General features: G+C 36.6%; 1 protein-coding gene across 2 annotated transcripts; it reads left to right on the forward strand.

The window, feature by feature from the left end:
- The first annotated feature begins 1,367 nt into the window (after window positions 1-1,367).
- On the forward strand, window positions 1,368-12,750 carry def8 (differentially expressed in FDCP 8 homolog). 2 transcript variants are annotated; one of them, XM_041992819.1, is made up of 12 exons: window positions 1,368-1,509; window positions 3,530-3,652; window positions 5,773-5,867; window positions 6,010-6,159; window positions 6,946-7,087; window positions 8,226-8,390; window positions 8,506-8,633; window positions 9,922-10,035; window positions 10,303-10,383; window positions 10,704-10,844; window positions 10,974-11,083; window positions 11,274-12,750. In XM_041992819.1, the coding sequence occupies exons 2-12, from the start codon at window positions 3,544-3,546 to the stop codon at window positions 11,365-11,367; spliced, it is 1,329 nt and encodes a 442-aa protein (XP_041848753.1). In that variant the 5' UTR covers window positions 1,368-1,509; window positions 3,530-3,543; the 3' UTR covers window positions 11,368-12,750. The 2 variants fall into 2 exon arrangements, with proteins under 2 accessions (XP_041848753.1, XP_041848762.1); XM_041992828.1 differs by having other exon boundaries at window positions 10,755-10,844.
- Window positions 12,751-14,180: the final 1,430 nt, after the last annotated feature.

Below are 14,180 nucleotides of genomic sequence, written 5' to 3' on the forward strand. Positions count from 1 at the left end.
AATAAATGATCTTTGTGACAGTCTGCTAGTCACAAAGTGCTTAAAGATAAAATTCAAAATGGATTGTTTTCTAAGTTGTATGTTGTGTATTAACACAGGTGACTTTTTTATGTCAGTCAGTGGCTAAACAAAGAACGCATATTCTTTTCAAAACACCCGTGGCTGCTGATAAAAACATTTACACATTTAACTTATTAAGCACAAACCCCTTCAGTGTCAAAAGTTTTCAATTTATATCAAATACTTTTACTTTAAAACCTTTAAAATATTGCTAAAATCATATTTATAATAATAAGCAAGACTCTTACATGTTAAAATTTCTTAAACAGATACTTAATGATGCTTTGTGCAAAGTTATTTACATGTGAGTATTGGAGGTATAGTGTGCCTGTGAATCTTCATCAAAGACATGTGGACCTTAGGAAGCCAGGAATTGGGCGAGTGACATTCTAAATAGTGTCAGTCTACCTCCTGAGTTGCATGCACACCTCTTTATGAAACATCAATTTATTGCACAGGCTACACTACTGTGGCTTTACACCATTAACAACCATGTTGTGGTTATATGCTGAACCCTTGACTCTTTTATGTGGTGATCCAATGGCTTTGTTCTGCCCAGGGGGTCCAGTTTTCTCCTTAGATCAAAGGGGATTTATAAATTAATACAACGTTATTAAGAAAATACTTAGTGGCTCATATACAGAGGCAGTATACAAGAAGTGTCTGAGCTGGGTCAACTTTACTTCCTGCAAGGTGCAGGTCCATGTGTGTTCCACATACTTTACTGGTCTGTTGTAGTGAGTACGTCTATGCTGTGTATGCTAGGAATCGGGCATCAAAGTAAAAGACAGCAAAAGACTGAAAGCAAAGTATGTTGTTGGCATGAAGCTTGCCACTCTGGGGAAGGTGGTTGGGGACAGAAAGCTGGCAAAATACCTGACAATAATTGACAATAACTCCCACCACCTCCATGACACACTGGAGAATCTGTAAAACAGCTTAATTAAACTCTCTGTCTAAAGGCATGACACGAGCTATTTCCTTTTTGAAAAAAGGTATCATACATCATGTGCATTCCTTGTCTGTCCCCGTCAAAAATGTCTAGACTTGCTTATGTCTTTAAAGGCAAGCTTTGCCAACCACAAGCAATCACAATTCATTGGTAGGTTATTTTATTTTCAAAACAAAAATCAAAACATTACTTTCATATAACATATTTTAGTGCATTGTAAAATAATTAAGATAAAGGATGTATAGAAATCTTAATTTCTTCTTTGGCATAATCACATTTTGCGGCTTCATGGGAAAGATGATAATGCTTTTGTTTTGAAAATAATAACCGGAAATAACATGTTTAAAAAGTTTGACTTGACATCATTCACTTGTGATGCTGCTGGATGACAGGGGCAAAACAACACTAGAAGAGTTGCCCATGTTTACCTCAAGAGTTGACCATAAAATACCTTTAACAGCAGCTCGTTCCCTGATGTTTCTACGGATAAAAACGGGGTAAGCTTCCAACGATATAATATTCTATTAGCATAAAAACAAAACACGATAAGCTCGTATTGAAGCTAGTTAGCGCGCTAGCATTAGCCATCTTTGACATTTTTGACATGAAATTAATTTTCCTTTTTACACTGACAGTTTTACAGAAACCTGTCATATGCTATCTTCAACATTTTCAACAGTAATAAACAAAGTATATCCACAGTTGTAGCTTAATTGAGGAGAACAGTCTCAAGATGAAGCTTTCACTTGCGTCTCGCAGGGTTTCACAGCATTTTTTGCTGCTTGTTTTCTTGACCTCATGTCCTCGCCCACAGAATGTAAAATATAATAAAATGAATAGATAAATTAAATAAGTAGTGCACTATCTAAATAAAAATAAGCCTCTACGCATTACGTCCTATTGGCATTTTAGCCAGTTAAAGGGTTTCTTCTTCTTCTTCTTCTTCTTCTTCTTCTTCTTCTTCTTTTTTCTTTTCATTCATCGTCAATAACACTTCGATCAAAAATACTGACGTCACCTCTATATTTATATCCTGTATAGCAGTTTCATAAGACTGGTAATTTGGCTGTTTCAGATCTATTGAAAACCACATGGAAGTAATAACAGTCTGAGCTTTAGTCTGACCAGAGTCTAACCTTCTTGTTAAGGGAATATGTATATATATATATATATATATATATATATATATATATATATATATATATATATATATATATATATATATATATATATGTATGTATGTAACTCATTCATATTTATGTTTTTAAACTTTGTTCTTCACTAAGGCAAGTTGTTAGTTAAGACACTTATCAGTAGGTATATACATCATATTCTCCTGTGCCTCTGGGGCAGCTTTATTCAATTATAGAGTGGCACAATATATATTATTAGGGCTTGCTTGAGTGAAGAGTAGACAACAATTTCTAGTAGACATGTGTTAGGACACAGGCATACGGGATACAAGATACCTGCAGCTTTCCTGACCAGTTTCATCAGAGCCCATAGAAGTTAATGCTGGACAGAGATAACATAAAGGTTCTCTTTTTTTGCATAGTTAAGTTTGAAGTGAGATTACTAATTTGTCGTAGAAATGTAGAATTTGACACAGGTTTCCACAGTAATGACTCACCCATCTGATTATCTCAGCAACTGATGAGCGAGTGTTCTTGATGCAGTGGTTTATGAGGAATTGAAGATCACAGGTGAGGCAGGTACCCATTATGCAGTGTAGAGGGAGAATTATATACATTTCAACCAATCTGTCTTTGAGAAATATTATTTTTAAACATTTAAATGTTTTTCTCATACATTTGTTGACAAACTGAAGAGCATCTGCCCATCTTTGCTCCTCAGTAACTCAGCTTTTATAACTGCTGAGATTTTACTTGTGTTGTATGATTACTGTCAGATGACTTTTTACACATTGTCCTTTTAAAATTACATCAAAATTAGAATTTTTCCTTTTTTTTTTACCTCATTAAAAAAAACTTCGCCCTATCCCAACCTGCTTTTCAAATGTATTGCAGCCTGGCATGACAAAATGAAAGTGTAAACAAATGAAATGAGGTTGAGACAAAATCATGAAATGTGAATGTAGAAACATTGTATTATTATTATTATTATTATTTACATAAGTACACCATAATATCCAAACTTTTTCTGGGTGTGGGTGAGATGGAAAATTGGATTGAAATTCATCTTAGTAGGTGAATGATCTACTGTTCAACTGTTGCATAAAGATTTGATCATGTTTTTTTTCAAACAAACCCACAAAATTTACAGAATTGCTGTTTGTCTCATAGGTCTGTGAGGATGCAAAAATTGTGTTATGCTTTGCATCATGTTGCATCATATTAGGGATGGATTCATTTCCCTGAAAATCATCTTTGTGGTTTTAAAGTGATTGAACAATACTCAGATCCTGAAGAGTAAAACAGTTTAAGCGGAAATAAATAGGAATGCACATCACAATAAACTGTTGTAAAGCAGTCTGACTACGTGTTTTGTCCTCCTCAGATGTAGCCAATAAAATGGAGTATGATGAGAGACTTGCACTTTTCCGCCAAACTCGCCTCAATCCCTTTGATCGTGGAGAGGAAGAAGATGGTCCTCAAGAAGGCAAGACACCCCCTCAGCATGGTAACATTAATGATAACTATCAGTTTATATTGTATAAAAGTAGAACTGCTTCATGATTTATTTATATATATATATATATATATATATATATATATATATATATATATATATATATATATATATATATATATATATATATATATAAATACACATATATATACGTAAATGGAGGTCTGTGCTGTCTGAGTGCTTTTAGTTTATTTATCAGTCACCCTGACAGATTGCACCGCACTTGCACACTCACAGCGTTTTCTCGTATTTGTGACTCTGCTGTGACTACGAAACATTTCTTTTCTCGCTTCCACCTCACTAACGAGCACTTCAATTTCTGTCTCAGAAAAATATTATTATTTTTTTCACGTTTGTTGCCCTGATTTCCTCTTTGATCAGCCGGCTTCTTAATATGCAACAAGCATGATATTCAAGTTCTGCTTTGCATTGAGCATATGAAGCTGGTTTGGGCGTGTTCAGGGCAGGATATGAGGCTGATTCGGGTGCGCGTATTTCCAAGCAGTCTGTGATTTATGAAGGGGAAATTGCTTGTAGGTGTGTGCGCGCCAGGGTTTATAGGCTTATGTATACTTTTAGTATAGCTCCTACGCAGTGTTTTATAAATGAGACTCCTGGAGCCTAATTCAGTTCCCAGAGAGTGAAAGGCAGGGTACACCTTATATAGATTATCAATCCATCACAGGCCCAACTCACTTGTTAAATTGATTTGAAAATCTGTTGACTCAAATAAAACATTTTCATGTTGAATAGCTCTGATTCTACTACATGAAGGACAAGCACACTGGACTGTTGTTGGAAACTCTAAGCTTGTGGAACAGGAAGTGGGAAATGCTGTAGCTGACCCAGCGTAAACGAGAAGCAAGTGTCAGCAGCATTGTAGTAACACTTCCTCGATTTTAGGATTTAGGAATCAAGAAACATATTTTTGACATATTTCAAAAATATTACAAGCAAGACCTACACACTGTTGGTTGTGTAGACGCTACGCTTTTAATTTTGACATTCCTCCTCACCTCTTCTCACAGTCTGGCGTTAAGAAGCTAAATTAACATGTTTTGTTCTGAAGTGTATGCAGGTAATGGCATTTTTCATCCCTTTTTTAGTTAGATGAAACACATGTTTGATAAAATATGTGACTGATGTAAAATGTAAACCTAAAGAGAGATTAAACATAAGCCATGTTAGCATTGATTCACTTATTTTGTTTCAGTTCACTTTGCGACATTTATACTTAATAAAATTGACTTTATTCTATTTGGCATGACCACAGTGTCTTATAGGTGTTGACCTTTTCCATGGCCGTTTCCTGCCTTATATTTTATTGGTGTTATGTTACTTTTCTGCTTTTGCATTTCATATGGTTTTCTTTGATTTTCTATCAGTCCTCAAAAAGATCTGTAAGCAAGAACTTAGAGTAAATATTTCCAGCCGATCAGACATTGTGCTAAATACAGTGCTGTTGGTGATTAGCTTAGTCATTTTCCTCAAGAGAAAATGACCCTCAAGAGAGGGTGAAATGTCTGCCCAAGGACACAACGGCAGATGACTGGGAGAGTGGGATTCAAACCGCCGACCTTCTCTACCACCCGAACAACTGCCACTATGAAGTACTCAGTTCAGGTGTTGTGCTGTTACTGGGTTCACGACTGAAAGTAACTGAAACTGTCAGCATACATGCAAACATATCGTACCAAGGATGAAACAAAGTTTTATACAAAATAGTTGATAGTTGAAGGATTAGTTGTTCATGGTGTATGTAACAGAAAAATGTTTCACTGTGGTGCATACCGAATGAATAATTACAAACATTTGACAGTAAGACACCGAATAGCACTTCAAAGTTCATTCATGCAGGTGACCGGCAGTATTATTGACAGAGTAGGTGCATGTTTTAGTTACACATTGCTAGGGTTGATAGGATAATTACCAGCAAGTTTGTCGGATTGCCATTTTGTGCTCTTTTGCTTCTGTAGGGATTGTCTCAAGCAACCATTTTTATGTGTGTTACAATGGTGTAAATGAATGGTATGCTTTAACAATCATAGTTGTCTCTGTTTGTTTACAGGAGGAACTTTATGTCATGTTTCCCTCTCTGTTTTATTTTTTAGAAGCAAGACCTGAGCTGTTTTCTGGGAACAGAACCCAGAGTTCAGATCGGACCATGGATCTCGGTCTAGCTGAGGACCACTTCTCAAGGCCTGTGGTGAGTAATCCGTTTTTTCCTGCTGGTATTAAATCAATTGGTTTAAAATTTTCTAAAAAAAAAAGAAAAACATATTGAAGGTGTTTGCTTGTAAACAGAACTTCTTTTCTTCTTCTTTTGCGCTCCATACATGTACTTGCAGGGTTCCTTTGTGGCATCAGACATCGAACAGCTGAAACTGGCCATAGAGGAGTGTAAGAAGCTGATTCTGGAGCTGCCAGAACATTCAGAGAGACAGAAGGACACTGTGGTGAAATTAATCCACCTGCGCCTCAAACTGCAGGAACTTAAGGTCAGTGATCGGCATGATATATTTTTTTTGTAGGTAATTTTGTTGTTTTCTAGGCCATTGACCTACAAATAGTTTTTCTTTTTTTTTTTTTTTTTCTTTTTCAACCAAACCCCAAATATGTCCACAACGTTTTGTGGATGTTCATTTTGCAGTTTTGCCCAACATTTGAAATGTACTGCTGCTGTCTTTGATCCTTAGTGGGGATCAGCGTCACAGTGGTAATAAAAAAAAGAGGACAATAAATTCTGCTAGGCTGAGTTAACAAGGTGGTGACTTTGCTAACAGCACATCGCACTCTGAGCTGTTTCCATTTCTGAGTTAAATAAGAGAGAGCATTGCAGACGTCCTTGTATTTTGGTAATTTCATTTCTTTAGTCTGATGTGAAAATCAGAAATAGTTCTGCCTTCATGTCTTTAGATTTTGTTTAAAGCATGACAACATTATTACTTGCAAATTACCGCTCTAAAGAATTCTCATACTGCTGAACTGTTGATCTACCTTTACAAAATCTCTGAGATCACTGATAAGGCTGTGTGGGTGGCATGCTGAGAATTTGTCATGCTGATTAGACTGTTACAGCATAAATAATGGTGGCAGTGCACAAAATAACTTTACTAAGAATTAGGATGCAACTTTTGAATTATGTTAGAAAAGCAAATCTAGTTGTTTAGCTTGTACCTTAACATTTGTATCTTACACGAAGCCTTTTTTCCTGCCATTTTGAACCATTTCATGTGAGGCAGCTAAATGCTACTTCAAACTATTTCACCTTTCTCTTTTAAAAGGACCCAGAGGAAGATGAGCCTAATCTCAGAATTGTTCTGGAGCACCGCTTTTCCAAGGAGAAGAGCAAGAGTGTGAAACAGACTTGTGACAAGTGTAGCACCATCATTTGGGGTCTTATACAAACCTGGTATACCTGCACAGGTGAGATATCAACTAATATTGTAGAGGTTTGTACTAAAACTGGAAAATGCCTGTGTCCAGCGTCAGAGCAGATTTAACATACTGACTGCAACCCTGAACGCTTGTGTTCATGAATTTATAGTACCGCTGATCAGATAGTTCAGTGTGCATGTGTGGGTTATGAAAAAAAATCTGGATACTGTCAATCAACATGGCAACATGTAAATAAAGAGCTGAGCTGAGCTTTTAATTAAATATTGTTTGGAAACAGGTTCCAACATGGACTATGATATTTGTCTTAAAAAACAGTTTGGCATAAAGGAGTCAGGGAGCTAACACTATTAATATGCTTGTTGGGTTGCCAGCACATTCATTATTTATCCAAATTGAATTTTCCTTAATGGAAAGCAATAAAGCTGGAGTCATGTAACCTTATGTTGCATTTAGTTATGAATTTTTTCAGTGACCATCGTCAGCCCAGAAACAACACTTACCAGCTGCCGAGTGCACGCTGCAATGGGCCCCCATCGGCACACACATCGTGCACATCGTGCGTTATAAATAGGGCCACAGAGGGCACATTCATTTGATCAATATGTCTTAGGCTAAACGTTTTATTTTGTCAATAAAAACTGTTGTTTGGTCACATACACTGCAGTCAGGTCTACTGCGTCATACCTGGTATTCCAGTCATCTGCTCTTCACAGTAACTGAACTGCACCAGTTGCTAAATATTGGACAGAGGCAACTCCTGTGCCGGCCCCCACCTGTCTTATTTGCCGTATTTGTATAATGAGCAATTTGTTATGGAACTTCGTCTTATATCTTGTCACCACTTCCATTTATAAGAGGCAACCAATATTTAAGAATGTCTAATAACATAATATCTAAATTGATATTCTAACCATGCTGGAAAGCTGTGGTGTGTGTGTTTAAAGCTTTCAGGTTATATCTGTTGTAAAATTGATTACTACAGTCATGTACAGTAAAATTTTGATGCAGTGATGTCCACAATCAATCTGAGGAAAGACAGTGTATCATTTTATATTGATCTGAGGATTGAAATATTTCTTCTTGCATTTGTTGTCCGTCATTGATCATATTAAAGGTAGTCTTCAAAGATCCAATAACTACTAATAATGACTCTTTATTGTTTCAGGATGCTATTATCGTTGCCATAGTAAATGTATGAACCTGATCACGAAGCCCTGTGTCAGGTCAAAGGTCAGCCACCAGTCGGAGTATGAACTCAGCATCTGCCCAGAAATAGGACTGGATCGGCAAGACTATCGTTGTACTGAATGTCGAACACCTATTTCGCTGAGTGAGTACTCATTTGCCGTTAAAGTTAGCAAAGTTTTAAAATCCATCCAATTTGAATGAGTTTTGCTGAAAAACAACAACAAAGCAAAAAAATAAAAAAATTATTTGTGTTTCAGGAGGTGTACCAAGTGAGGCCAGACAATGTGACTACACAGGCCAGTACTACTGTAGTACATGCCACTGGAATGACACGGCCATCGTCCCAGCTCGCGTCATCCACAACTGGGAATTTGAACCACAAAAGGTATCCTCAACAACCACAGAAGTAAAACACTCAGCATGTGAAAATATCTATTCCGGTCAGTGCATGAAGTATAATCATCAGCAGGTGTTTATGTTAACAATAATAAATGTCAGTTTACCTGTTTTTGTCTTAGTTGGTTGATCGTTTTGTACTGGACTTGTTCCTGAGTAACTTATTTTCTCTAAACGTTAATGCTGTAGATGGAGATGTGCAGTGAAGAATTAGGCATTCCAAGCATCCGCTTGTTCCTTTATTAAATTTAGACAATAAAAACAGAGCAAGGAAGTTGAGAGCGAAAGAGGTCACATTCAAATTTAGGGTTGTGTGTTTTGAAACTTATTTTTAGGAGAATTAAACTGATAAGCATCTCTAATAAATAAATAAATAAATTACTGTTATTCCCTGTAGCAAACTTACTGTTATGCAGTCATTTTTCCTGTATTTTGAAATAGTTTTTAATTCTTTTTTACACTTTTAAAAAAAATGAAATGCAACATTTCTAAGAGAAACAACTATAAATAAACGTGACAGACTTTACATTGGGTGGATTAATAGTATTGTTATATTGGCAACAGACCCAGTGATCAAATTGAAGGTCATGGTATATGATATATTTTCAGTTAAAGTTCAGAAACATCTAAAGCATGCAGGGCAGGGGGTCCTGAGGACCAGGACTGAGAAACATTGAGCTAACACTTATGCAATTATACATACTGGACAACTGCAGATTAAATCAGTTTCATGCATGGAGTCATTCATGTTTTATAAATCAATCTTGGACACTTACTGACAGGACATGAGCTAGAAAAAGACTTCTTGGGTTGAGTAAACCAACTCAGTTCTGTAAATGTATTATTATACAAATTTCATACGTGGTACTACTAAATGTAAGAACTGTGCTGAGTTGCTGTGCAGAAACATCAAACTCATTTGGAGTCCTCCACTACTTAGGACTACTTTACACGACCTGTGAAAACACCATCTGTCGCTCTACAATAAGGAGCATTGTTAGGTTTGAGAAAATCCATCAAGGAGTCTGATTTCATGTTTAGATTTGGTCACATAGGATTGCAATCTTTTGACTAATGGAAATATCTGTGAAAGCCAGACAGCATCTGACCCTCAGACTTCTTCAGTCAGGAGTAGTTACACATCTTGTCAGATTGTACACATTAAGTTATTCAGTGTGTGTTATAATGCAGGGTGAACCCGCGTGCAGTTATAAAAAGCGTATTGTTTATTGTTGAATGTTGCCGGTCTATGTGGTGACGGTATAAATCTTTTTCAGGTTTGTCGCTCCTCGCTGCGCTACCTGGCACTCATGATGTCACGGCCTGTGTTGAAGTTGAAAGAAATCAACCCCCTGCTTTTTAACTTTGTGGAGGAACTAGTTGAGATCAGGGTGGGTAGTTTAACCTTTGTTTTTGGAGAACCTTCTAAAAAGTTAGTTTCAAGTGAAGCCTTCTATAGTTCTTAGTTACTGATACTCTATAGTTATCGTTAGAGCCATTTACTCACCAAATCCACCCTAGCTCTTCTCCTTTTGCATGCAGGTAATGATGTTTACAGGGAAAACATTTTCTAGTACTGCTCGCCCATGCATGAAGAGAGAAAATATCTGTGCGTCAAAAGTCTGACAGCTCTGTGTGTTTGGGTGTGTCCTTCACAGAAACTTCGTCAAGATATTCTCTTGATGAAACCTTATTTTATTACTTGCAAGGAGGCAATGGAAGCTCGGCTGCTACTACAGGTCAGTACCTGCTTTACTTTATATTAAAGCATTTACATTGTTTTTCAATGCGCTGTCGTTTACACAATGAACTGTTGATAATGATACAACAGCGCAACCTTGTGGTGAAAGAGAAAAGTTTGTTGCCATACAGCATGGTTTGTATGACATATATGGTCTTTTTAGTTTGAATAGATTTTTTTCTTGGCTGTGTTGGTATGAGTTAGTTCAATTTCAAATGTTTTTTCAACAGTGTTTAACCTTATTGTGTTTAATTTGCCTGCTCAGGTTCTACAATGCACTAAACTGTTTTTTTTTATGCTTCACTTCATTTTTTCCAGTTACAAGATCGCCAGCACTTTGTTGAAAATGATGACATGTACTCACTACAGGATTTGATTGACATCTCAAGCGGTAGACTCAGCTGTTCCCTCACTGAGATCCACACCACATTTGCTAAGCACATCAAACTAGACTGCGAGGTGAGTGCATATTGTGTTTTAGTAATACACTACAAAACAATGGAGAGCATGACATCTTTTTAAAACAACTTTCTTCTCTGCCATTTTGCCTGTGTGTGTGTGTGTGTGTGTGTGTGTGTGTGTGTGTAGCGTTGTCAGGCAAAAGGATTTGTGTGTGAACTTTGTAAGGAGGGAGACATCTTGTTTCCTTTTGACAGTCACACCTCAGTCTGCCATGACTGCTCTGCTGTCTTCCACAGGTTAGTGACCACCAACCATTTAAACTGCAAAATACTGACAATTTATTTAACTGCTGAGAACTTAAAATGCAGCTGTGATGAAGAAGTAAAACATCATTCATAGCTTTGTAATTGCTGATGACATCATGAACATGTTTGTCTTTATTATAATGTTTTTTTTTGTTTTACGTTTTGTTGTATACATATCTAGAGATTGTTACTATGACCATTCCACAACTTGTCCACGATGTGCCCGAATGACGGAGCGAAAGCAGGACGAGGTGTCAGATGTGAAAGAAGCATGACTGCCTGAAGAAACACCAGATCATTTACTGGATGTTGCACTTTGCCTTGTGAGCGAACAAGTCTGAGCAAACAGTTAAATCTTTGTTCATTGTTTATTTTCTGTTCATGCTGTACCATCTCTTTTCTTTTCACTACATAAAGAAGCAGGGTCCTAAAAAAAAGGTCTGTCTGAAACTTGATATATCTATTTTTTATCAAACTGGAATTTGGCATACTGAACAGTGTATGTCTGTGTCAGGTCAGAATGTGTTGTGTGTTTCTGTGTGTATGTGTGTGTGCATGGCTTTTTACAAATGTTCCCCATAAAGAAATTCATTGACACTTTAGTAATGATGGATGCATAATTTACAATGATGACCTGGCAAGATACGGCACAAGAAAAATTTTTACAGCATTGATGGTACAGTATAAGGCAGATTTTTCATAGTGCTAATCCTAAGTGTTGTCATTTATGGTTTTGAATTGTGAAGACTACATTTCCAGTTTGACATAACAAAAACCACAAAATGAAATCAGCCAAAACATTTGCCTTTCAGCATCCTGTAAAATGCTTTTCACTAAAATCTCGTCTTCAACTTCATACTGGACTGTTAGCTCCAAGCATCAGTTCATTTTATAAGTTATGATTGTTTGGCTTCATTCGTTTCACTATCGGATTGGAATCATAATCTGCTGCTCTGTCTAACATTTTATGAGGTTTTAAATTGATATTTTAAGTCCTTAAAGCAATATTTATTTTCAGTATTCCTTCTGCAAGTTACATGACAGTGCAGGCTTGCTCTAAGATTTTAGATTTTCCCTCAGCTACCCTACATACTACAGAAAATAATTGTGACAAGATAGGTTGTATATATACAATCATTAACTCAAGAACATTAATACATATATCTGCAACAGATGAGTAATATAAGCATGCACCTACAGTTCACTTTATTTTAAGAAGTTGTTAACGGAAATAAAAATGTTGAAGTTATTAATTGTTCTTTCCTGTTTAAAACTGAAATAAATGTGTACCTTTGCTTTGTGTTTTATCCAGTTTTTTAAATGTTGTGTAGAAAATAGTGGATACTCATGAACTTTGTGTGCCTAAGTCAAGCTACAGCTGTTATCCAAACATATTAATAACATCATCTGAATGGTTTCAGTCTTAAAGTACTTATAACACATCTTCTCTACAGTTGATAAATGTAGATATACATATTAAATGGCAACTTGTGTAAACATGGACCTTAAGTATTTGTTTTAAAATAATGTTTTGGCTGTGTTATTTTTCAGCAGCATGATGTGCTGTATATTTTTTTAATTAATGGATATATGGTGTTGGTAAAAGCAATGCCATGCTGTTAAACATTGTATTAGTGCATGAATAAAGTAATTAAATGCATTAAATCTGCAGTGTCAGCTTTCACATATTGATGTTTTGAGTGTTTCTTTGTTTAATAAACAGCGACAAACTTCATAAAAGTATCTGGTCAAAATCAGCACATACACAGTAATCTCGGCATCTCCTGATTTGAATAAGCCTTTTGAAATTCTAACACAAAATATCTGACAGAAAAACATAAGCACCATAGCCTCTAATATAATAATGATAATAATAATAATAACAATGCACTTTATGTATAACCTTATGAGTTCCTGTATGGCTATGTGCTGTCTGGTTTGAAAATCTGTGGGTTTATTACTGTTGTGCTGATATTTTAAAATTGACCATAATGGAAACAGCAGTCAATTTCCAGTTTGTTTTCCTACAAATTCCAACAGGTTAGATAGGTTTACATATATATATATATATATATATATATATATACATACATATATATATATATGTTTATATGTGTTTACACCCCTCACATTTCTGCAAATTTTTAGTTATAACTTTTCATGGGACAACACTGCATAAATGACACTTTGATACAATGTAAAGTAGTCTGTGTACAGCTCGTTTAATCGAGTAAATCTACTTTCCCCTCAATATAACTCAGCCCACAGCCATTAATGTCTAAACTGCTGGCAACAAAAGTGAGTACACCCCTAAGTGAAAATGTGACTCAGTATCATGTGACTCGTTAGTGTTACAACTTCTCAGGTGTTAATGGGGAGCAGGCATGTTAAAATTGATGGTATCTCTCTCAGACTTTCTCATACTGGTCACTAGAAGTTCAGCATGGCAACTCATGGCTAAAAACCCTCTGAAGATCTGAAAAAAGAATAGTTGCTCTACATAAAGATGGACTGGGCTATAAGAAGATTGCCAGCACCCTGAAACTGAGCTGCAGCACGGTGGCCGAGACCATTCAGAGGTTTAACAGGACAGGCTCCACTCAGAACCGGCCTCGCCATGGTAGACCGAAGACATTGTGTTCACATGCTCAATGTCATATCCAGAGGTTGTTTTTGGAAAATAGACGTGTGAGTGCTACCAGCATTGCTGCAGAGGTTGAAGGGGTGGGGGGGTCAGCCTGTCATTGCTCAGCCCATATGCCGCACACTGCATCAAATTGGTCTGCATGGCTGTCGTCCCAGAAGGAAGACTCTTCTAAAGACGATTCACAAGAAAGCCTGAAACAGTTTGCTAAAGACATGCAGACTAAGGACATGGATTACTGGAACCATGTCCTATGGTCTGATGAGACCAAGATAAACTTATTTTTTTCAGATCGTCTCAAGCGTGTGTGGCGGCAACTAAGTGAGCCGTGCAAAGACAAGTGTGTTTTACCTACAGTCAAGCATGGTGGTGGGAATGTCATGGTTTGGGGTTGCATGAGTGCTGCACTGGGGAGCTACAGTTCATTGAAGGAACCATGAATGC

Source organism: Melanotaenia boesemani, chromosome 1 (genome assembly GCF_017639745.1).
Source record: "Melanotaenia boesemani isolate fMelBoe1 chromosome 1, fMelBoe1.pri, whole genome shotgun sequence".
In the NCBI taxonomy this organism is placed as follows: Eukaryota; Metazoa; Chordata; class Actinopteri; order Atheriniformes; family Melanotaeniidae; genus Melanotaenia; species Melanotaenia boesemani.

Bases quoted from the DNA above. Each gene is read 5' to 3' on its own strand.
- def8 (XM_041992819.1), top strand. From the start codon at position 3,544: ATGGAGTATGATGAGAGACTTGCACTTTTCCGCCAAACTCGCCTCAAT. The intron at 3,653-5,772 runs GTAACATTAATG...TTTATTTTTTAG, and splicing joins CAAGACACCCCCTCAGCATG to AAGCAAGACCTGAGCTGTTT. The intron at 10,036-10,302 runs GTGGGTAGTTTA...TGTCCTTCACAG, and splicing joins AGGAACTAGTTGAGATCAGG to AAACTTCGTCAAGATATTCT.